The sequence below is a fragment of the Lineus longissimus genome, chromosome 2 (assembly GCF_910592395.1).
Source record: "Lineus longissimus chromosome 2, tnLinLong1.2, whole genome shotgun sequence".
NCBI lineage: Eukaryota > Metazoa > Nemertea > Pilidiophora > Heteronemertea > Lineidae > Lineus > Lineus longissimus.
Genome location: NC_088309.1, coordinates 12,720,738 through 12,746,549, shown reverse-complemented (window position 1 = coordinate 12,746,549; position 25,812 = coordinate 12,720,738). Strand labels below are relative to the sequence as shown.

General features: G+C 41.3%; 1 protein-coding gene across 1 annotated transcript in view; it reads left to right on the top strand.

Annotated features, from left to right (window-relative positions):
- The window catches only part of LOC135482646 (TLC domain-containing protein 2-like), a 93,707-nt gene extending 73,344 nt beyond the window's left edge, over positions 1-20,363 (top strand). The window contains exon 5 of the mRNA XM_064762890.1: positions 1,796-20,363. Coding sequence (XP_064618960.1) covers positions 1,796-1,995 — 200 coding nt within the window. The 3' untranslated portion in view covers positions 1,996-20,363. The remainder of the gene's footprint in view (positions 1-1,795) is intronic.
- The last annotated feature ends 5,449 nt before the right edge of the window (positions 20,364-25,812 follow it).

Genomic DNA, 25,812 nt, shown 5'->3' with positions numbered 1-25,812 from the left:
CAGCTGTAAGTAGGCCAGGTCATAAAACTCAATGTCAGTCATATATCAAGACACCGTCACTGTGTGATCTTCAAATGTATGTCATTATGCCCCCGCCATAGTCGGGGCATTATGTACGTGTACTTGGTGGTATCCGGCCGCCGCACTTAATTCTGGACTATAACCCAAGAACCCCTTGTTCTGCTGACTAGAAATTTTTAGGGGGTGTAGGCCTAGTGTCTCAAAGAGTGCCAATTGATTTTGGGCGCGGTCCAAAATCCAATATGGCCGCCAGCCGCCATCTTAGGTTTTCGCATTCTGCTCGTTAACTGAAGAACTAGAGGTCCGACAGACTTCAAACTTTTGTGGTGGAATGGTTTGTGGTAGGGGAGGTTCCCTAGCGATTTTGGGCCTGTTCCAAAATCCAATATGGCCGCCAACCGCCATCCTAGGTTTTTGCATTCCACTCGTTAACTGAAGAACGAGAGGTCCGACAGACTTCAAACTTTAGTGGTGTAATGGTCTATGGTAGGGGAGGTTCCCTACTGATTTTGGGCGCGATCCAGAATCCAATATGGCCACCAGCCGCCAACTTAGATTTTTGTATTCCGATCGTTAACTGAAGAACTAGAGGTCCGACATACTTCAAACTTTTGTGGTGTAATGCTCTTTGGTAGGGGAGGTTCCCTATCGATTTTGGGTGCATTCAAAAATCCAATATGGCCGCCAGCCGTCATCTTAGATTTTTGCATTCCGCTCGTTAATTGAAGAACCACATGTCCGACAGACTTCAGGCTTTTGTGGTGTAATGGCCTATGGTAGGGGAGTTTCCCTACTGATTTTGGGCGCAACCCGAAATCCAAGATGGCCGTGAGTTGGCATCTTGAATATTTAGCATTCCGACCTATAACCCCAGAAGCACTAGTGTGAGAGAGCTGATATTTTTGTGGTATGATCACCTAGGGTAAGGGAGGTGCTGTATAATTTTCTGGCCCCATCTGATATCCAATATGGCCCCCAGGCCGCCATCTTGTTATGTATTAATCATGAATTAATCAAAAATGGGCTCGCCCGCTGCTGTTGGTTGAAGATCAAAGACCTTTCTCCACATTTGGATTTCATGCCGCATAAACGCCAATATGCAAAAGGCATTTTATCATCATCATCATCATTATCATCAGCTGGTTTCCGAGTCCAACGCCGCCGCAATCTATTCCTGACTATAACTCAAGAACCGGTGGCAGCTTGATCTGGAATTTCTATAGTGAATTGGGGTGGATAGGGCAAGGGTCCCTATCGATTTTGGTCGCGTTCCAAAATTCAATATGTCCACCAATAGGCCATCTTGGATTTCCCATTCCGGATTATAACTCAGGAACAGGTATCCCGATTGATCTCTAAATTCTATGGTTTAATAGCGTGGATTGGGGGAGGTTCCCTATCAATTTTGGTCACGCTCCGAAATTCAATATGGCCAGCAAGAGGCCATCTTTCCTATACACCCCATAACTTCAAAACCAGTTTAGTGACAGGCCTGTGGACACTGGTGCCCACAGAGCGGGGGCATACATTGCGATTCGCCTCGATCGCGTTATATCTAGTTGATTGATTTATCAAGCTTGACATTGTGCTAACATTTTGACCTACACCTAGTTTCCAAGGTCAGAAAGGTCAACTTCATAATTTCCCTACTCATTTCATCACCACTAAATGATTCCCAATTGAGCACAATTGGATTAACTAGACTACAAAATGGTTATTTGCTTATTTATGAAATATTTGCCCCAGAAAAACTGACTCTTGTCTTCTTTTTCAGTTACATTTGTGGCATTCCGTATCACCACCCTATCATGGATGACTCGATGGATTGTGATCAACCGCGACCTGCTACCATTCGTCATGTATACTATCGGCAGTGCAGGATTGGCGATCATTACCGTCATGAACATTGTACTCTTCTATCGACTCCTCAATACAGACTTTTTATCAAGGAGAAAAGAGATCAAGAAAAATTGATTACATGTACAGCATTTTGCAGCAGAGTATCAACACACATGCATCTTTAAAAGGGAGAATGGCTCTAATGGTATTTCTGAGCCAAGGACTTTGAAATGAATTTTTATGACACCGCCTTGAATTAATGAATTCTGTAGTTATCCCACCCAACCAGTTCTGTAGAGATGTAGGTTTACCCTTGTCCATCTGTCCTTTCATACGTGCAATCAAATGAGGCCATTTAATACTCGCAGATGAGTGGTCAGATTGGTATCATTTTACTGTGGGGTTGCCTTGTATTATTTCTCCTGCAGTGGGGTGATTAATAACTTCACAATCATACTATCTTAAATTCTATGCTCGTTCATCGGGATTAGCTCTGCTTTGCGTTGCCCATGTTTACGGGGTGTCAGACACAAATACTGAGTGTATACATGCTTCCCGAAATTGGTGGCTTGCATTGGAACTAACTTTTTCCCCCTTGTCCATCATTAAAGGCATTCAAGTGTGTTGGTCAACCATGACTATCTCCTTTGTCCCTCCACCATAAGGCCTAGTTTCCCCTTATGACATCACTATTTCGGACACTCAGCGCCCCATTTCTGGAAAGGTGATAATCATTATCGATTAACATGAGGTTGGTACCACCCAAGAAGAAAAAAACAGAATATGGTGTTGTCATACAGATATGGACATAGTTTTGAAAAGGTGATGAATCAAAGGCTCGGCATATTTGCCTTCTTAACGATTTCAGCACCTACGTTTCACTCCCCAAATACCCCTTTTCTGATCCCCCAGGAAAAAAAAGGTTTTTGCAAGAGCTCCCTCAAGAAGACCGGAGCTTGCTGATTCAACAGAGACAAGTTAACTCCGGCCCCCCAGCTGTATTTTATTTTTCTGGTTAAAAACTGACCAAAATTACCCCTTTTCAGCACTGCTGACCCGCTTAAAAAACTCCGAAATGAGTCGGTTCCTTTACCATCCGAAAGATGGAGTTTGTTGAACCCTTCACAGAAATCATAACTGGCTGGAGAGGGGTATTTTTGGCCTAAACTGTGGCGTAAATCTGCAACCGAGGGTGCTGAATGTGCTGCAACCTGCAATTATGATCACTGCTATTGTATGTGCTACAGAAAGATTTATTTCTGGCTTTGATATTTATCACAGATAGCTTAGATCACCAATTCCGGCCATGACCATTACATAGAGAGCAGCGATCTAAATCGTTTGTTTGAGGGGCAGTTTTGTAAACCTTAGACTAGCTCTTGAGAATGACATGAAATTTTGGTTTTGAGCCTTTTTGGCTCACCGTAGGGGAGTCTATACAACACCGCTGTGTCCGTCGTCGTATCCTTTTGGCACGTTTCTTAACCGCTAAAGCTATGAACTTTAAACTTGGTACACATGACCCCCTAGGTCAGGTGACCTCTGACAGTGAATGTCGGTCTGATCTGATTCTTTATTTGGCCCCCTGGTGGCGAAGTGGAAACCTAAAAAGTGTGATATCACTCTTATGAGTGACTCGTTTACGAGAATTTTTTTATGGTAGGTTCACCTAGCAAGGATACATCACAAATTGTAGGGGTTTTTGATTTGACCTAGTTTTCAAGGTCACAGAGGTCAAATGCTGTAAGTTGGCCGTTTGAGTCTAACAATGGCACGTTTCTCAACCGCTAATGCTATGAACTTAAAATTTCGTACACAGGACTACCTATGTCATGTACCTCTGACACCGAATTTCGGTCCAATCTGATTCTTGACTTCGCCACCAGGGGGCCAGAAGTTGAAACCTGAAAAGTTGAATATCTCTCTTATGAGTGACTCGTTTTCAATCAAAATTTTATGGTAAGTTCTCCTAGCAAGGATACATCACATATCATACAGGTTTTTAATTTGACCTAATTTTCAAGGTCACATTGTGTTTTGAACTGTTCCCGCGCAAATTTACTGCGTCAGTGCGCCATTGTATTGCGCCTGCGGAACCGCGACAGTGGCGCAATTCAAACCGTCTGAATTTCTGTCAAGCAAACCCCACCGTCCGTTTTAATCAGTTTATCTTTCCTTTTATTAATGGAGTCGTATGTCTTGGTATAATATGGTATAATAATGTATTTATTCATATGCATATCATAAAGTTTACGATGTATAGTAATGCCATTCAGGAATTATCTAATTTAAAATCTCAGGGTTTTAGTGTGCGATGTAAAGTAATGCCATTCAGGAATTATTTGATTTAAAATCTCGGGGTTTTAGTGTGCAATCATTCGCTCATATCCTCAATGCAGTCTGGCCTTTGTGTAAATACTCTCAACTCGGCTCTATAAGACCAGGTTGATAATACCGCCCAATGCCACATTTATGATGTTTATTCATAAGGATATTCATCTAGGTTAGGGGTGTTAGGCCTATAAAAATTCTCGTCAGACCTCATTGGTTGGGAACATGATTTTGGGTATGATGCATGCATGCATGATAAACGTGTAGGCCTGCCATCGAATTCATGGTATGGCTTTCATGAAATCAACATGGATTTAACATGAATTCAATTATGCCAGGAATGAATGGGTCCATTCATCGTTAAGGGCGATTTGAACTCCTGGGGATGTGTGTGGTAACCATCTGACTTGGAAAAGAGACACTGTTTAGACCGGGTGTCGCAAAATTAATGATTTTGATTGTATTTATCAGGTTTTAAAAATGTAAGAAACTAAGAAAAATATCAACGACCTGTTAACCCAATGAAACCCTTTATTCTGTTCGTAATTCATTGTGATACATGATGTTCTGTCACAATTACTCCTGTATCAGTTCGTCGTCCATGTCTACAAAGTCAAGTCCATCCTCTTCCTCGTCGTCGTCGTCACCCATTGCTGGCCCATTGTCAGTTTCCTGTGTTCGGAAGGATGCTTCAAAGCTGTTAAGAATTACTCGGGGTTCCACGGATTCCCAGGCATTGCTAACAATGTTTACCACATCCAACAGTTGTACTGGACGACACATGCCATCGTCATCCGTGTGTCGTACTTTCCATGATTTCCATTGTGTTTTTGCGTTGTTCTTGAAGGCTTTCATGACTGCGACGTCAAGTGGCTGTACGAGTGATGTGCAGCCGACCGGAATGAAGTCAATAATATCCCCCATCTATGTGATGCTCAATCCAAACTGTTCAGTTCTGTGGACCCGATGTCGGTCAACCAGAAGCAAAAGTAGCTCGCAGCGTTGTGACCTGGACGTCCTGACATCAACAGACCTGGCACCTTTCGGATTGCATGTATAAAGAGGGCGACAGTCAAACAATAGGAATGTTTCATCCATAGTAAACAAAAAACGAAATTCAATATCCATCCCTTCAATGGTGTCTGCAACTTCGTTCCGAAACACTTTCACTCAAGCAGCCGCATCAGCGGGAAGGGTTGTGGTGTCCTTATTAGACTTTGCGATATGAAATGTTATTTCTCTTCATAAAGTAATTGACCCATCCAGCTTGGAACTCTCTTCGGTGAGATCGTCCCACCAGGCTGCAAACAACTCTAACGCTTTCTCCTGAATGTCCTGTACAGCCACTGGGAGGCGTTTCCCCCTCTGCTCCAAAATCCATTCATGGACTTGATCCTCAGCTTTTGTCAAGGTTCCGACATTCTTCACTCTATTCTTACGCACTTTACCAGGTTGCTGGTTACGTTCTAATTGCTCTAAATTCCATTTTCAAAATGGCCCAAACTAATAGGTAAAAAGTGCAATGTTTCACTTATTAGTGACTTGTCTTCAATAATTTTTTATGGTAGGTACTCCAAGCAAAGAGGCATCACATGACATAATGATTCTGATTTGACCTGTACACTATTCATAACTATACATTTAGCAATGGCCCCTGGCCTTTTCATTAGATTCAATAGTTTCATGCAATCGTTTGGTCGGTTGGGTTCTGTACACATGAATCCCTACGTCATGTAACCTCAGACACCGAATTTCGATCCGATCTCATTCTCGACTTGGCCACCAGGAGCCCAAAACTAAAAAAAGGTAAAAAGTGCAATATCTCGCTTATTATGCCCCGCCCGCTCAACGAAGTTGAGATGGGGGCATTATGTTCTTGGCTGGTTTCCGCGTCCGCGTCCGCACTCTATTCCGCTCTATAACTCAGGAACCGCTTGTCCGGTAGACTTGAAATTTTTATGGTGTGAAGGCCTAGGGTCTCGGAAGGTTCCCTATTGATTTTGGGCCTCAGCTCAAATCCAAGATGTCTGCCAGGCCACCATATTGGTTTTTAGCTCACCTCTTAGCAGAGGTGAGCTTATCCCATACCGTGGCGTCCGTCGTCCGTCGTCGTCGTCGTCGTCGTCGTCGTCGTCGTCGTCGTCGTCGTCGTCGTCGTCGTCGTCCGTCGTCCGTTAGCAGGGCACGTTTCGTAACTGTTAGAGCTATTGAGTTGAAACTTGGTACACATGTACCCTTATGTAATGACACCTGGGAGACCAAGTTTCGGTCCGATTCGTTTCATGGTTTGGCCACCAGGGGGCCAAACGTTAAAAGTGAAAATATGCAATATCTCCCTCAATAGTAGTCGGGAAATTTTGAAAAAAATATGGTAGGTACTTCTAGCAAAGGTGCATCATATATCCTCCGGGTTTTTGATTTGACCTCCTTTTCAAGGTCACAGAGGTCAAATGGTGTAAATTGGCCGTTAGGATGTAACGATGGCACGTTTCTAAACTGCAATGACTATTGATACCAAATTTGGTACACATTTACCCCTTAGTCAGCTGATCTCAGGGACCGAAGTTTGGTCCAATATGATTCACCACTTGACCACCAGGGGGCAAAATCCAAAAACCTTAAAAATGTGATTATTCCTTAACTTCTTGCCCGATTGCCACCAATTTGATATCATGGGTACATCTAACCACCATACAGTATATGTCACACAGGTTTTTAATTTGACCTTCTTGTCAAGGTCACAGAGGTCAAATGGCGTAAATTCGCCGTAAGGCCGTAACAATGGCACGTTTCTTAACTGCAATGACTATTGATCACAAATTAAGTACGCATGTACCCCTTGGTCAGGTGATCTCAGGTACCGAAGTTTGGTGCGATCTGATTTGCCGTTTGGCCTCCAGGGAGGGGGCCAAATCCTAAATTCTTCAAAATGCCATTATTCCTAGTAATGACTTGCCCGATTGGCACCAATTTTATATCATAGGTACATCTAATTCTAACAACCATTCAATGTGTCACCCGGGTCTTCTTTGATTTGACCTACTTTTCAAGGTCACAGAGGTCGAATGTACTGTAAATTGGCCATTTTGGGGAAATTGTAATTGCTTGGACCTACATCAAACCTAACACTACATGACACAAGACCATGCTCTTTATCCATCTTTCCTCCACATGAGGTGAGCACAATGGCCCTGGCCATTTCATTTGCATTCCGCCGCCTAACTATAGAACTGAGTGAGTGATAAACCTGAAACATCTGTGGTGTGATGCTCTAGTGTAGGGGAGGCGCCCTATCGATTCTGGGCCCGAACTAAAATCCATCATGGCCGCTAGGCGGCCATCTTTATTTTTCGCATTCTCCGCCATAACTTGAGAACCGAGTGAGTGATAAACCTGAAACTTCTGTGGTGTGATGCTCTAGTGTAGGGGAGGTGCGCTATCAATTTTGGGCCCGACCTAAAATCCATCATGACCGCCAGGCGGCCATCTTTGTTTGTTTTATTCCGCCCCATAACTTGAGAACCGAGTGAGTGATAAACCTGAAACTTCTGTGGTGTGATGTTCTAGTGAAGGGGAGGTGCCCTATTGATTTTGGGCCCGACCCAAAATCCATATATCCAAATCCAAATACGATGCCCATCATCAGTCCTTTCATGACTGGTTGATGAAAACTTGTCACACTACATACCGTATTTATGCGCATTTTAGTACATGTGCTTATAAACAAAAATCGCTTGTTTTAGGGTATATTTTCAGCCTTCACTTTGCCCGATTATAAACGCATGTGCTAATACTTTTCGGAGATGTCATCGTCACTGCATCGAAGGGAGGCTGCATGACTTCTAATAACATGCTGGAAGAATACGTGAACAAACTGTCACAGTCCCGTGCTGCATGCTTCCATGTTTAACCCCGCTAGTACTCTAGCATGTTAACTCTGAATACTGCGCACTGCCACATGAAAGACGAAGAGAAAGACACTTTTAAGCAGCAAAACACACAACTGCTGTTCATTCCAGGTGGAATGACCCCTCTCCTGCCACCAATCAACACGCACATCAAGAACATTTTTGTTCAATTATTAGCGCACTGCGCTTAAACTGCGCTTACAATTGAATTTAACTGCACCCTCAATTACCGCGTGCAGTGCGCTAAATTGCGCATAAATACAGTAAGCAGATTACTACCAGTATAAGCACTTAAAATTCATTTCCTTTAACCTACCCAACATTAAAAATATGCCCACTCAGCGGGGGCATACATTGCGATTCACACGAATCGCGTTATGTCTAGTTAGTGACTTGTTTTCAATGATATTTTTATGGTAAGTACACCAAGCAACGATACATCACATGTCATACCAACTTTGGTTTGACCTATATACTATACATGAAGCATGTTTCTTAACCAGGATGGATTCCTAACCACCAAATATCTATACGGTTAGCACAATGGCCCTTGGCTGTTTCATCTAAAGAAAACTTGATAATTAAAATCAGAATAGTTCTACATGTTTTGCTAGTTTATAAATGCTTACTTACTTTTAAATTTCTATTGATATGATATGTTTCTTGAAAAGAACTCCTGACCACTAATCAAAAAATAGAGAAGATGGGAATTTGTTAGTGAAAATTAAGTTCGAAACTCCTGCTTAACTATTCACTAACCACAAGATAAATGGGTTAAAACTGTATTTATTGGGTCAATGATGCAATGACATATCAATTTTTACAGTGAATAGTATGTCTTAACACCACGAAACAGTGGAATACAACTGATTCTCAGTCATGGTGTACACAATAGCCGCACGTACACCACCTGAAAATGGACAACCAATCTTGGTTCGCGAACCAATGCCGCACCATCGAAAATCCACCAACGCGTACCCTAGCGCTGCAGCTTTATAAAATCCGGCAACAGATGGCACGCAAACAATAAGCAGAAAGCGCCATTTCGAAAGCGCTGCCTGGAGCCGAACCATCTAACTAGCTAATTGCCGATCCATTTGCGCGTACACCACGGCAAAGCCGAGCTCTTAACAAGCCGGGCGAATTTGGACCATCAAGCGTGGTGGGACAAATTCGCCCGGCGATTTGTATCGGCAATGGATTGCCGAACCAATTTGTCGCGGCAATGTGGTGGTGTACATGCAATTGGTCCACCAATATTTCGTGGTGTAAGCGCAGCTATAATGTTATCTGCTTATCATGCTTTTGGAAAGTGTAGTGTTGACATACAGTATGTATCAGGTTATTCACAACAGAACAGCCTGTCTTTGGAGGTGTAGATCTGAGAAATACACGCACAGAAAATATCTAAAATGTAATGTAAATATCTTGTGTAAATTTCAGCATTATGGCTGCAGTATGCTTAAGATAACCATGAAATTTGTAAGACTCATCAAAAAAGGTCTGAATTAAAGTACAGTCTAGCTCATATTAATATCAACACCTACAACTTATGATATCTTCTTAACTAGTCAACTGTTTTCAATGCGGTTTGCACAAGGTTGTCACAAATGTTGTTGTCTGTATGATCATGATGATGGCATTATTGTTGTGGGAGCAGTGAAAGAACAATTATCTTATCTTCTGTCTATCGAGTTTATTGCCTCTCATCCATCCATATCGACGTTAGTCGTTACATACAGTCCAACAGATCACACAGATCACACAGATCACGTAAAACTGAAAGATACAAACCATGACGAACATGTAAAATAACTTCAAAAGGTAGAAGGAACCAGTGCACTGCCAAAGGATACATCTCAGATACATGATATTATATTGTTTAAACAGGTATTGAATCAACATTACCAAACACAGAGGAAATGAGCTCAAGACCAGAGCTTCTTCTACACCGAGCCTCCGTCATCCAGCGCCATCTATTGTTAATACGAACCAAATGGATTGTCGAACACGTTGTCATTGACGCTGCTCTATTCAACTCGATTAGGGCCAACTTGCAGCCACAAAATCGTCTAAGCTTGGTTTCAGTGTTGTCTGTACATATTATTCCATATTTACATCTGTGACCAGCGTTGGTTAACACACAAAGAGACCTAAACATGCCTTCGCAAACGGCAGGGATGAAATCCCTTCTTCACACAGAAAAAGTTTCTATTTGGGCGGAAGTACAGTGATGCCATCACTACACAAGGAAGGAAACCACCTACCGGAAAAAGCAATGGTGTTGTAGTACAGCAAAAAATAAGATAGCCTTGGGTGTTTTTATGTTGATATCTTACACTGCTTCTGAAATAACATACTTTTTCTGGTTGAATATCAACCCTGGGCAATTCCTGTTTGTGGTGACTTCTGACACTGTCCCACTACACTGTAAGCTCGGACCACGGCTACCCTCCCAAGGAACTGGTCACACACACAATTATTTCCACAGAATTATACACTACCAGCAAGATTTAACAAACAATATTATTTTTGATTCTTGCTAATAACATCTATTCAATAGCCATGGGAGTGAATGGGATAATTATGTCCCTCCTTTATTGAATGAGGTTTGAATAATTGTTGTGCAAAAATTCGAATACTAAAAGGAATAACCTATTAAAATGTGTCTTTGCTTGTTAACACAGGACCCTACATGTATAACCTGACACACTGCATGTCGTGGTGGTGGAAGTTTTGGGGCAGATTTCAAAGTTCAATAGAAATAGCATCTATTGCATGTTGATATTTTTGCAGAAAAAATAATGATAGCTCAAAGCAAAGATAAGATATTAACATGGAAATAGCCAAGAAAGCCTTAACAACACTAGTGATTTTTGGTGGAATTTGTTGATATTAATATGAGCTAGACTGTACATAGAGCACACTTGATCACCCCACCTGAGGTACTGTGACTCTTTTTGGCTCCCCAGTAGGGTGAGTCTATATCATACTGCAGTGTCCTTTGCCGTATATGGACAATTTATAAAACAGTGGCCTGGAACTTAACACGAAAGCTAAAGCTGTGAAAATTAGTTATTGCTATAACATGTTTTTGTGCATCTGTCCAACTTCTCTCTGTGTCATTTCATGGGCGCATATAAGCAAGTCAATCCCCCATTTTCCGCCAATATAAAGAGAAGTACGACGGGCTGTCTTCCCTTTTCATTGTCATTGTGAGTCATTCAAAAACACCCTAGTTACAATGTTTAATTTTTAAAAATGGATAATGTATTGCCCTCAATTTGACCGCAGAGGTTTTTGTGAGACCGTAAACCTCTTGTTGATATAAAATGTATCAAAAGCAGATTCACGATGGACTATGCCTGAAATGTATCGAGTTTAAGGTGTTTTACCTCACTGTCTGTATTGGTTGTCTTACCAAACAAAGGTCGAATGGGGCTGTCATTTCGGCCAAAACCTAGGCTGGCTTATATTTTATCCTCACCCTGGCAGTGTTTGGTTAGTCAATGGTTGGTAAGGTCTTACATGATTTTATGGAAAACATCAAATATTAAGGCGTCTTTTCTATCAGTCATTGGATTTGACCTACTGTCTAAATGGAAAAGACACAAAGATCAAATAACAGCAAAAAATCCTGATTTTATTTTCCAGTGGTAACAAATGAGTGAATTTGTGTATGGTCCATTCTGTCATCATCTCTTTTGCTCATTACTGATCTGATTTGCCATGTTTTCTGATAGATTTTGGGTAATAGACAACCTTATCTCAGGGTGTTCCATCAAACTATTTGAAGGAATTGCTGTTTAACAACCACCCTTGACTTAGGCCTACTGGCTACTGCTCTAGAGCACTGGCGTTTCTGATAATGGGCAATAAGTTGTTTTGAGCATGTATATCAGTCAGGTTTCCAGTAAATTTTATTGGTTTAAAACTCTTACTGAAGGTTTCTTTTTAGGTTTGTCAATATTCTGTACCTGTACATTAACTCTTTGAGATATCGTCATTTTTTTCTGTCACAATACCAAGAACGTGCGATTTTTCTTGAAAAACACTATTTTCAACAAAAATAAAAAAATAAAACCAACCATCATAGCTACTTGCATTGTATATCTCCTGAAAGGTCTTTCTGAGTTCTATTCTTTGCTTTGTAGCATTCCAATTAAGGTAAACCATTTGATTTACAGTATTTTTTAAAAGAAATATAGTTTTCACCCCTCACCGAATTCTGAAATAATGGCAGAACTAGGCATTCCACTATGATTCTCCTAGAAAGCCACAAAAAGTCATAAAAACAACACAGAAAATGTTCCTAGAACTCTCAGCTGACCTAACATTTTGGCGGAAAAACGTCTGCTAGCTATCACCACCATATACACCCAACCATCACCCGCCCATAGTAAGAAAAAATATTGGAAAGCTGTTAGTAATCTAGAATGACTGTAGATGTCTCTCGGGTTGATTCCAGACGGTGCTGAGCACAGCTAAACCGTGTGTAGAAAGTAATGTATGCAAACGGCATAGGTCGTTCAACGTTACTGGTGCCTGATTTCCCCAAACGACTTATGCCGTTCAAAAGTCTCAAAGAGTTAACGTACACGCTTATGTCTGAACTTGAAGGACATGTTATTGTTTGATCAACAATGGGGAGAGTGTCCAAATTTGAAATGAGATGAGTGGTGCTCTACCTGTGATAGCTTTTCATATTTCTTGAAAAACTTTTTTTATTATTTAAATTATTGCTTTTTGTACTGGCACTTACTGTGTTGTAGAAGATATAGTTGTTTAACTTGTTGCATCCAAAGATCCATCAAATGGTTAATCTGAAAACCGGTGATGTCATTGTGTACTATATTCTTATCTTTTTTTGGCAGTTAGATCTGTAGAACATTGGAGCAATAATAATTGTAGAAGCTGGATTTGAATATTATAGTTTGGAAAATTAAACAGATACCAGTAGTTTAATAGTGATGACATAACATTATGGATGGGGAAAGAATAAAATTATTATAGAAAAAACAAATTGCCTAAATGGGATGGATCTTGGATTAAGGGTCTACTGAACCATCAATGTCCCCCGATTTTCTGCGCTGTGTGACACCATTATTACAGCCAACTGAAATTTGCAAATGATAAATACTGATGGCTATTGCTGGCTCATGGATCTTTAATAATTATGATATGTATCTATACATTTATAGATGAATAGTATAACTGTGGTTATTTGGTTGGTGGAAGTCATTTTACAAAACGTTTCCACATTAATCAAAAATTTTATTCCAGTACTAGAGGCCTGCCTGTTGGCCTGGGAGCTTCGCTTGGGGGGTGGCGGAGAGATATGCTTGATGAGGATGTTATACATACTTTAACTAATCAAAGCCGTCAAAATGCAGACAAATATCACTAAATAAAGATATGACAAAACACTGGTTACGTTCCTAAACTAATAATAATCAAAGTACAGTGGAACCCCGGTAACACGACCACTCATGGGACCGTGGTCAGAGTGGTCGTGTTACCGGGGTGGTCGTGTTAGCGAGGTTGGGAATCCCCAGACGAAATACATGATTATTTTTCCCGCCAAAATTGCCGACTGCATGGCGTGTGTACGCTGTACTACCATAGCAACGCTGCCTGATTGAGATGATGCACGCTCCAAAGTTTTGTTATCATGCCTCGCAAGAACAGTTCGTCGATAAAATTACATGTTACATTCTCAGAATGAGTTAGAAAAGGTAATTTTGTAACTCATTTTATCCACAAAGTTTCATTATCTGCCCGACGTGACGCATTTGCGGGCAATTTGGTGAATCATCCTCCATGTACCCGACTGTTTGTGACGATTGAAGTAAACTAGTCGTATGATTCCACGTGAATGATGAGTTGAGTAATGCTACAGTTTTAATCAAATCTATTTTCAGTCAAAATATTTAAAGAAATATAAAATGATACTGTAGTAAATCAACAAAGTTCTCCATATCATAAAACATTCAAACGTCTCGCAAGCTTGTTATTGTCATAAGTGTGGTCTTCAAACTACCCGCCGTTTATTATAAGTTCATATGCAAATCACGCAAATCACATGATTTTGCTGCTGCTGAGTGCGCATGTCTGGTACTGAACTGGCTCAGTAATGAAAACAAACCATGAAAACGTTAGAAAAGGAAAGTTTATTTATTCATTTACACTTATACAATTGATCATACCTGCAAAATCACATTGTATTTTTTGTTTTCATATGTATTTCCATGGCCATTGTCCCCGTCTCAACAAAGCTTGGCAGCGAGGTGCTAATTACTATGCCGCGGTCGCGACCGATTACGGCAATTAGGCCTGGTGGTCGGGTTAGCGGGGTTGATTTTCAGTTTGGTACCGGCCAAGCCAGTGGTCGCGGTCGGGGTACCGGGGTGGTCGTCTTAGCGGGGGTCTCTTAATGGTAATTAGAGAGGGAACCATTCGGGACCGGAGAATCGTGGTCGCGTTAGCAGGGTGGTCGCGTTACCGGGGTGGTCGCCAACCGGGGTTCCACTGTACCTGGCTTTGAATAAGATATTACGTCGATAAAGTAGTGAATTAAGATGAAGTTTACCCCAAAATATTTCCAGGAATTGAACGATACACCATTTTGACAGGAGATCACATGACCAATCCTCGTCATCATGCCTTAGTTCGGGAATTTCCGGAGGCGGCATTGGATTGTTGACGTTAAAATTTTCCTAACCACATCAAAATTACAGATAGTATCATGGCTAAAAAGCATCCTACAATTAGTGCAGAATATTTACAATCCCCCTAGATAAAATTACATGGACAACTCAATTATTTGGGAACTATGCTTGCATTAGTAGACGGTATGTGATAAGCTACGCTGGCTATTAAAATTTGCAAGCGAAGCTAAAAAAGGTTAATAATAGCAATTGAATAAATAGGAATTTGCTGATCAATTGTGTGAATGTTCACATTCTATTTCACATGTAGCTGTGACCCAGATAATTACCAGATATTCTAGCTAGGACTGAATATTGTAAACTACCACATTTTCATGCCGTTGGATTTTGCGATTCATGCCTCATAACCTAGTGGTTAACACTGCTGGCTACCACGCAATAGGGCCCGGGTTCGATCCCGGGGAGAACCCAGGATTGTATTTCTGGATGAACCAGCGTGGCTTTCAAGGAACTAAAATTCCTGGCTCTTCACAACACGTACATTAACGTATGAAATAGTCGAGGGTCTGTCGGATGAGACTAAAAGCCGTGGTCCCTTGTACCTGAGTGTCTATGCCAGGGCAAGTAAACGATCCCACATAGGTGGACAATAGCCTATAGTGGACTCCATACCTCCGGCAAAAATCCAATAGGGTTACGACGCCGGTAATGATGATTAATGCAAAACTTCTAAAAAACTCTTTTTCACTGTTTTTATTTTGGTCGATTACAAAACTTCTTTTGGTTTTCCAATGAACAAATTTTTGGGGCAAAAAACCAGACGAAGTGAGGCCATGAAACCCCAATAAATGTCCATGCCTCAAGACACGTGATATGCTGCACAAAAGACATTTCATTACACTAGAGTAACTAAATGGTTGGTGTATCTAATCAAGTGGCACGTTTTGTCATTATTTGTCCAAGAGTCTTTTTACTTTTGTATATATGCGTGATATAGGCATATCAATATGTTAACCAAAGTGAAGTTGAAAGAAACCTACCAGGTACTTTCCATCTTTTGTACATTGTACCCATATATTTCAGCTGAGCACCAGGCCCTTGAGCCTCTTGTTTAACAAGTCAGGTGAGTTAGCATTAGCGTTACCTTGGCAATGGCTAATGATCAGGTTGCCAATTGATAGCTAATGAACTATCTGCAGGAAGCACGTTCATTCATTATTTAATATAGAATACCTAATGACTTCTTGTCCAAGTCTCCAGATAAAAAAGCATCACCCGTCTCCTTGGAAACCATATCATTTGACACCGAACCCTAGTGATTCTCTGTGACATCACTGTATTAAGATGAACCAGCAAGTTTTGTGACAGCAGAGCAATAGAGCTAAATCTGAGCCTAATAAATATACATTGACCTTTATAATGTGTATACTCTTGTGTGGGCATTGTCTGAGCTGAACTCCCGGCCATGATGTTGGCAAAGACTGCATTGAAAGTGATTTCCCAAGTGCTTCATAAGCAACATAACCTTTGGTAGTGCATTTGAAAACTGTAAACCAACTGAATGGTTACTAGACAGGCCGATACAGCCACCCACCTTCGTTTTTGGTTTTGAAGCAAGACAAAAGAAATCAATTAGGTTATTTTCAATTCATTGTTTTTCCATAACTAATGTTTTGGGCAGTGGTGTCATCCATGCAAGTTTTAGAAAAATCGCCCTGGTAGTTTTTGCTACAATCACAATCCAAGGGATGGATCCTTAAGCACTTAAGATTGGGCTTGATCAGGAGATTTTCTTTGACTTTGTTGGCCGCAGCTAACCAGGCTTAGGGGGGTAAACAAAACCAAGACCTAAGACATAAGACCTAAGACCTAAGATCCCCGAAGTACAAAACTAAGACCCAGGTACAAAACTAAGATCCCGAGGTACAAAACTAAGACCCGGGGAGGCCAATTCCAAACTAAAATTTTGAAGAAAAATATCAGAGTCCTAGTTTTGAACATCAGGGGATCTTAGTTTTGTACGTACAAAACTAAGATCCCCCGAGGGACAAAACTAAGACCCAATTCCAAACTAAAATTTTGAAGAAAAATATCAGAGTCTTAGTTTTGTACGTCAGGGGATCTTAGTTTTGTACGTACAAAACTAAGATCCCCCGAGGTACAAAACTAAGACCCAATTCCAAACTAAAATTTTGAAGAAAAATATCAGAGTCTTAGTTTTTGTACATCAGGGGATCTTAGTTTTTGTACGTACAAAACTAAGACCCCTCGAGGTACAAAACTAAGACCCATGATTTCTTTCCAAATTCTGCCCCTCTTTCGAATTCATTTTGATGCAGTAATATCACCTTTGAGATGCATGCAGTTGCTCCATCTCAATAATATCTCCATATGCACTATGCAGGCACGACCGGTCATCACTCTAGCATATACTCTAGCATATACGGCCTCCATCCAGCTCCACAAAAAGTGGCGAAACCGGTTCAATACTCCTTTGAGTCATTCGGAGGAGCGCCGCCATCGGAAGAGTTGGAACGAGTAAAATATGAACGTTTTCTTATCCATCAATTACATACTAACCGAGTCAAACAACGTTATTGCAATATAGGCAGAGAAGGAAGGAATATGATTATCAGTTTGATGAAGACTTTGCAAAGTTTCTTCTTGGGACTCTTGAAGGTCTGCCTCTACCAAATATCCCGATGGAAGTTTCTCATCATGAGTCTTAGTTTTGTACCTCGAGGGGTCTTAGTTTTGTATGTACAAAACTAAGATCCCCTGATGTACGAAACTAAGACTCTGATATTTTTCTTCAAAATTTTAGTTTGGAATTGGCCTCCCCGGGTCTTAGTTTTGTACCTCGGGGGATCTTAGTTTTGTACCTGGGTCTTAGTTTTGTACTTCGGGGATCTTAGGTCTTAGGTCTTATGTCTTAGGTCTTGGTTTTGTATACACCCCAGGCTGGGCAGTCTTTGCTGTATGCTGGGTGGCTTCCATCACAGTTGGCGCATTTGGGCTGTTGGGTGTTGCATTCTGTGGTCTTGTGTTTACCTGAGCAGTCAGCACACTTTGATGGGTTAGTGCAGTCAGAGGCAATGTGGTGTAATACTTGACAGTTGTAGCATCGTAATGCTTTGGCTTTGGGACACTGGAGCTCTGTTGGGAAGGTAAGATGACCTATCTTGAGCTTGTGGGTTAGGATGTTGGTGGCTGTGGTGTCGTCGCTGTGTTTGTGCTCCTTGATATGATCCTGGTAGCCTGGCTAACATCTGGGTATTTTTCACGTTGACTTCTTTTGTACGGTGTTGATCCCGGACTGGCGTTCTAGGGTGGTTGATGCTAGAACCGGGGATGATGTTTTCTCCCCAGTGTTTGAGCGCTCTATTGTAGTCTGCAATGTCATTTGGGAACAATTGGAAAAGATTGTGTTTCAGCCTGATGATATGGTTAAAGTTGACCTTGTCGATGTTCTTCAGGGCTTTGTCAAACACTAATATCGACACAGGGTTCTTTGTTTCCACGAAGAGTGGGGCTGGTCTATGGCTGGTAGTATTGACGGGTGAGGTGGATCTGGAAGATGAAGGGCTTTGCTGACCTTTGCCTTTTTTACCAAGTGGTAGATTGTGTAGGAAGGAATCATTGAGCTCTTCTTCTATACTGGCTTGGTGGGGGCGTCCTCTCTTCAGACTGGCAGTGTTGGTGATTTCCATCTGGGCAGGAACTGCCTTCGCCTCAGTAGGGAGAGTGGGCATTGATGGGTAATTTTATGCAGTGAAGCACGTGTTGTTTGTGCACATCTACAATGCATTGCAGACAGTGTGTGTAGTGCGGCAGTGCGAAGCCCGAAAGAAATGGGCTGGAAAAATGGTAGGAAGGTGTCAAAATTGGTGAAACTGCGTTTTAGATAGGTCTACTAATTTTGATTTAACCTTTGATGTGGGTTTGAGACGTAAAAGTGTGAGGTAATTCGGTAGTTGGCGTATTTTCTAGCTGTGAAAAATCGGAAATGTCAACTCGAACTTAGGTGACCCCTAGGGAGAACCCCGTAACGCCCTTATATAGAGCATGAAAATAAGTGAATAAATGTGACACAGTGAGTCAATCAAAACGCCACTATGTGAAAGTTCACATGTTTTTAATAGAGAGGCAGCGCCTCTACTCTAAGTGTTCAGAACTAAAAGGGAACGATGAGGCTGTATTGACCCAGTTAAAAGTAATAATTCTCATCCCCAACAAAATAGGCCTGCTTGTGGTGTTTTTTAGTAATTTCGGTGCGATTTCTGAATTTCTTTATTTTGGACTCTGAATTGGTGAAATGTACTACGCAGTTTATATGTTCAGTTGGCTACAGTGTAATGTATGTCAAGTATGGATTAGTCTATACTTGGTTATAGTTAAGTGTTGTTAGAGAGAAAAATGTTACAGCACAATCATTGCTAGACCTTTTCGGAAAATAATTATTTTTGGCAATATTTGACTCATTTGGAAGGTGATAGGTTGGCATGTAGAGATTGTACAGCGGCATTACATATTATGTGTTGCAATTTTACTAGGAATGTTTGATGCAACCATCAAGAGGAAATCATAAGTTAGAGTTCGCTTCCGTGTCCCTGCACACACTGATTTCTTTAGGATGAATGCAACAAGCCCCATTGAGTATCCCAGGGATATTTCGCTACAATACTGACTCCATAATTATTCATTCATTTATTTTTAGAATGACTTACAAAGAAACAAAGAAGTGTATTTTCTAAACTAATCATTAACATTAATCATTAATATAAAGGATATAAATGTGTTGTCACTGAGTGTTGAACCTGGGGGGTGAAAGCCCATACGTTACAGTAATTAGGATATATATGTTCTTGACTTCATTTATTTTTAGAATGACTTACAAAGAAACAAAGAAGTGTATTTTCTAAACTAATCATTAACATTAATCATTAATATAAAGGATATAAATGTGTTGTCACTGAGTGTTGAACCTGGGGGGTGAAAGCCCATACGTTACAGTAATTAGGATATATATGTTCTTGGCAAGTGGGCGATTTCACCCTTTAAAAGGCCAAAGAAGCCCATCCTCTAATGCTCCTTTGTAGTATACTTTGAACAGTTCAAAGGATATTCCGTCCGCCAACACCGACTTCCGTTACACCATATGGTCAGATGTGCATGAAAATACCAGAATTGATCAATGGTCAGATGTGCATGAAAATACCAGAATTGATCAATCAGTGAGCAATCAAATAGACCTCAATCAATTTATATGCAACCTACAAACAATGTACATACACTAGTACTGTGTGTATTATCTGTCTGTATTGGTATTTTCATGCGTCTCTGGTCTACTCCAGAGTTTTGGAATCTGAAAAACAATGGTGGCCTGTGTTGGTAGTCATGGAATAACCGCATCAATAAATCTAGTTTCTAGGCCGCGCAGACCTGTAGGCCTACTCTATTAAAAGAACTCCACTGACTGAAGGACTCAATTTTAATGGTTGAGCAAACATGACAGTATTAAATGAAAATACTCGAAATAAAATTGTCTTTCATGGTTTCGAGGCAACTTTTAATCACTTGACTATTATATGTATTCAGGGTTAAATATATTACATTGTTCTTTAAAGATTATTCGATTATGTGAATAAACAATATTTTGAATAGAATTTTGACTTGTACATAGTTCTTAAGTTTGTAATCTCAAATTTCAGCTCACAAAAATGTTGAAGCTCTTACTCGTAATCCAATGTGCTTCATTAGTCGCTCACAACTTCGAATCGATTCTTGAAGAGAAGATAATCGACTTGAACTTAAGTGCCAATCTGCCATTGGTGACGTCATTGGCACAGAAACGATTTATTTTTGAGCTTGATTTAAAAAGCTTTTCAAACATAAACATCAGTTACAAACAACTGAGCTATATAAATACAATTTAGAGAGAAAGCACCGCACAAATATCGAAATGTTCGATTATTTTGTGGAGAACTATTTTAGCCAATTTGATGTGCCATCACTATTCCAAGTAACCTCGACTGTATCCGCCGTGCAGCTGAGGGTCGATTTACCCGAGGCGAGCCATACATTTTCAGTGCACGTGCATACTGTTGCGGGTAACTTTACCAAATACTTGAAATTAGGACAAACTTTGAAGAACGAAATAAAACTACAAGTGGTTAAACTAAATCATGGCGGCGACGACTTTATTTGCATAAGTCAGTTCACATGGGCCTTGGCGATTTAGCGGATTCTGCGGAATCTGGTCTGCAGCGGATTTTCCATGTTATGGGTATTCGGTCGTTTCGCTCTCTGACATTTTCGCCCCCAAACTTAGCCTAATACCATTAGGCCCCACGTGGTGGCGCTGAAGGTGGCCGCTGCCGTGATGTAATGTAATCAAGCTAAATCAAGAGAGTGTCTGAGAGTCACTCTACCCAAAAATTAGTCGTTTCGCCTCCTGGGACTTGGGGTGGTTTTAAGGATCGTTGCCAGGATCTCGGGCTTGTCACCTGTCATCGCATGATCTTGCTGGCTGTTTGGTCATCAAGAGTGGGATGATTGACTCGGGTGGACGTTTTAGAAAAATCTTTTATTTATTATCATGAGAGTGGGAAATTCTCTGTTTAAACTGATTTGTCATCTGGGAGTCCTGGACATCATCAGTCATCATGTGACTTGAATATCTTAACTTATGATGGATCATCAAGGCAATCGTATGTTGCTCGTGCACAATTTTGCGATGTTGTAAAATAAAGAGAGACGTGTCAACCAGGCCAGTGTAGAAGTTTAAAATGTCCCCTGGAAAAAGTGTCCGTCCCTATTGTATTCTGCACGATATTAACAAATTAACGAATGAGCGAAAATGACGTGTGTTTTTCGGGTGCGTAACGACTTACAGGATTACGGGCCAACTCGGCCTATTACCAACTCGGCCTGGGTTATAGATCACGGCCAATGTGGAAATCGTCCGATAATAGAATGCAGACATTTTTTTCATGCATGTTTGGGTTTTTCCGAATGCTTGATAATCTTAGCGGTTTAGACAATTTAACAGTTATGGAATATTACAAATATTCATTATAAGGATAATTTATCATAATATCGATATTCTCGTGCTGTTTTTATGCTGATTCCGATCAGATTCCGCAGAATCCGCAGGATCCGCTAAATCGCCATGGCCGTTCACATGGATGTTAGTTGATAGATCAACACGAGATGGCATAGCAGTACTGGAATAGCATGAACACATGCAATGCTAATGAAGCTAACTACGTGGCAATAAACCACAATCGATATCGTTACCAAACCATAGACCAGTTGAACAACGTTGTCATGCAAATCACTAGCTAGTAACCCAATATGGTCCTAAACTTAAACTATGTATAAGATGGTCTCCAAAACAATTAGTTGTAGTGACAACTAATTCAACCAAATCTGGGGACCATATTGTACTGAAATAACTAAACTAAACACCAGTCGCAATACAGTAGTCGCAGTAGGGCCTACAGTATGTCAGTAGCCATGTGATCACTGTAACCAATTGATCGCAACTCCTGATATCTTACTATTCCAATTCTGCCAAGAACCAACATTTGGTGCCGAAACTCGTATTTATATACCATGGAACGAACTGGGCTTAGAAGCAGATTTTCGAATTCCATCATAATGAACTTTGACAGAACATTTTCTTGTTTTCCTGTGAAGTCCGGCGTGGCCCGTCAGTGCAGATCCTGACGTTCATTTGTACACGAGTTGTACACTGACTGTGCATTTATAGTGCATTTGTCACAGTGTATGTTTCCGTTGTTGGCCCCGTAGCAAGATGGCAGATCTTGCTAAATGGAAAAAGTCTATTGATGGGTCACGAGAGACTCGAAGACTTTTAAAACGCACTTGCATTAGATTAGCCATTCAGAGTTTTGACAAACGAATGGACAGTGTGTTGATGAGGCGCAGTCAGAAGTAGAGATGCTTGTTGATTCCGAGCTGTTAGAAGATGTGATATCAAAATGATTGATGGTACTTACTTTCAAAACATATCAAACCATGGCACTAATTGTTTACATTCCTAATATAGGTAAACGAGGACGTATCATGCATGAATCTATGTCAGTGGGCGGCCAAGTTTATGCTAACCAGGTATACTAAACCGAGGCTATAATCTGCCAGCACCTGGGTCACTTTGGATATCAGTTACACTTTGGCTACTGACCCCAGATATATCTTTGATAAGTTAACAAGCATGCAGCATTCTTTATTTTATTTCATATTTTAGGTTTCAATAGACTTTGGACAATTCTAACAATACAATAGGAAGGAATGTTCTGTCCCTGTTCCAACCAACATCACATTTCAATGGTTACCATGCCTGAAATGATTACCGGATGACTAATAGATCGTGATATTTGAAACTGACACAGCTGCATCAAAGGGTATGGGCGGTTATTACCGAAAATAAAGACAAACCAAAGCAAAGACACTTGTGTAGCATATCAAGGACACGTAGATTGATACTCCTAGCAGGTGTGTGCCACATCAAAGACATCTGGACCATACACCACGTCAAAGATAACGATGCGAAGTCAACAGGCGGCGCCACCGTCTTGGGAAAAGTAAAAACGATTTCGACAACTATAGGTTTTTGTTGATATAGCGACTAGCGGGGAAAATGCACGTGTTGTTATGTCACTATTGCATCTATTCGTAGTAGACTGTCGTATTTTCAGATCCCCTTTCTTTTCAACATCATCAATCATACTAGTATATCATAACCATTGATAGAGATAAGTTAGAGAACTGTATCAACCTCCTTCAACAAGTTGTTGGAATAATGGGGAGAGAGGTGGCGAATAACAACAATAGGCCATGGGACGAGTGTGAAAAATGTGAAGTGGCGTTTGACAAATTAGCGGGCAAATTGAAAACAGTCGTTTTTGGGTAATATGGGGATGCCGATTTCAAAAATCAATTTTTCTCCCGCGTAAAGTTGCACATTAAGTCAGAAATGAGACCGATTACTGTCAAATAAAACAGTTTTTATCCATTTTTAGTCCCTATGAAGATCGTGGGACAGGGTCAAAGTTACCACTTTTGCCCTTTTTGACCCTCCCTGGGGGGTTCCCACGGTTCGTTAAGGGGGCAAAAAACTATGCAATGTTAAAGTACCCCCATAGACCTTCATTTTGATACCCATGTTGACATGTTTCGATGACATCAACTTTTTGACCCCTACTTTAATGGGACCATTAGGCCCTATTAAGGGTCTCATTTCTGACTTAATGTGCAACTTAACGCGGGAGAAAAATTGATTTTTGAAATCAGCACCCCCATATTACACAAAAACGACTGTTTTCAATTTGCCCGCTAATTTGTCAAACGGAATCCTTTTTCGAGACACATTTTTGCCACTCGTCCCATGGCCTACGTCAACAGGCATACGGCGATCAGGGTTCGGAGAGCGCGATCGCTGCTGGGAACCTTTTGGTCGCTCGTGGGACCCGCTTTGATGATCGCCGCCCAGACCCTCACGTGACCAATTCTCCATTTAAGATGCTGCTACTGCGCATGCGTTATCTATGTGTGGAGCATGGTCAGGCGGTGCATCAACATGACGGCAATCTTATTTGAATATTCTATTAATAGATAAATTTAACCCTTTCGTGGTATTTACGCGCTCAACTTGGCCAGGGTGAGATCGGGTGAGATGGATCAAGTTGCGCGACTGGGTCTTCGTCAGTGGGCGGGGGGCGCCGGGATCTGTGGTTTCTTGTGATCTTGAGCTGCTATTATTATGAACTAACATGTAGACTACTATCTTCACTGTACTGCTGACATCAGGTTACTAGTATTATCGTGCTTGCCCTCTTGTAGTAGGCCTATGGACTTTTCATTTAAGCACTAAAATTATTGAATTTTTCTCTGAAATCTACGTTGGCTGGGAAAGGACATCGAAAAAAAAAAATTCTCGGCGGGACGACTTATTAAGTCGGGGGGACGACTTATTATCTCGGGGGACGACTTAGTAAGTCGGGGGGACGACTTGGTAAGTCGGGAGGACGACTTAGTAAGTCGGGGGGACGACTTATTAAGTCGGGGGGACGACTTATTAAGTCGGGGGGACGACTTATTATGTCGGGGGGACGACTTATTATCTCGGGGGGACGACGACGTCGCCATCTATTAACACGCGGGTCACGTGAGGGTCTGGGCGGCGATCATCAAAGTGGGTCCCACGAGCGACCAAAAGGTTCCCAGTAGCGATCGCGCTCTCCGAATGCATATGCATACGGCCGCCAGCAATCTACAGTGGCGCCGCCTGTTGACTTCGCATCGTTATCTTTGATGTGGTGTATGGTCCAGATGTCTTTGATGTGGCACACACAGGAGTATCAATCTACGTGTCCTTGATATGCTACACAAGTGTCTTTGCTTTGGTTTGTCTTTATTTGCGGTAATAACCGCCCATAAAAGGGGTCTTATCCACGGCTTGTGGTATTCGACTCGATGACTCGACGACGCGATGACGCGATCAAGTTGGAATCTTTTTAAAGAATATCACTGCTTGGACTGTAATTTATACATAGAATCATAAGTTGAGGAAAATAAAAAAGAACCGATCATTACCAACCCCTTTCCAGTTGTTTTCACCGTATCTAATCCGACCATTTTTCGTTTCCTACAAGTTCGCATTTTTGATAAAACCATGCGCCATGTTGCTATGCAAGCCACTGGTATCTTACCGTCAATACAGCTAAATACACCTAAATATAGCTGGTTCAGATCAACCTCCTACCCAGGTTCTTTACGAGCAGAAATTCCAATGTTAAAATGACACGCGAGTTCCTGGAGACAAGGTTGGCTCTGGATATCCGTTCAGCACCAAGGGCAATATTCCAGAAATGGGGCGCTGAGTGTCCGAAATAGTGATGTCATAAGGGGAAACTAGGCCTATGGTGGAGGGACAAAGGAGATAGTCATGGTTGACCAACACACTTGAATGCCTTTAATGACGGACAAGGGGGAAAAAGTTAGTTCCAATGCAAGCCACC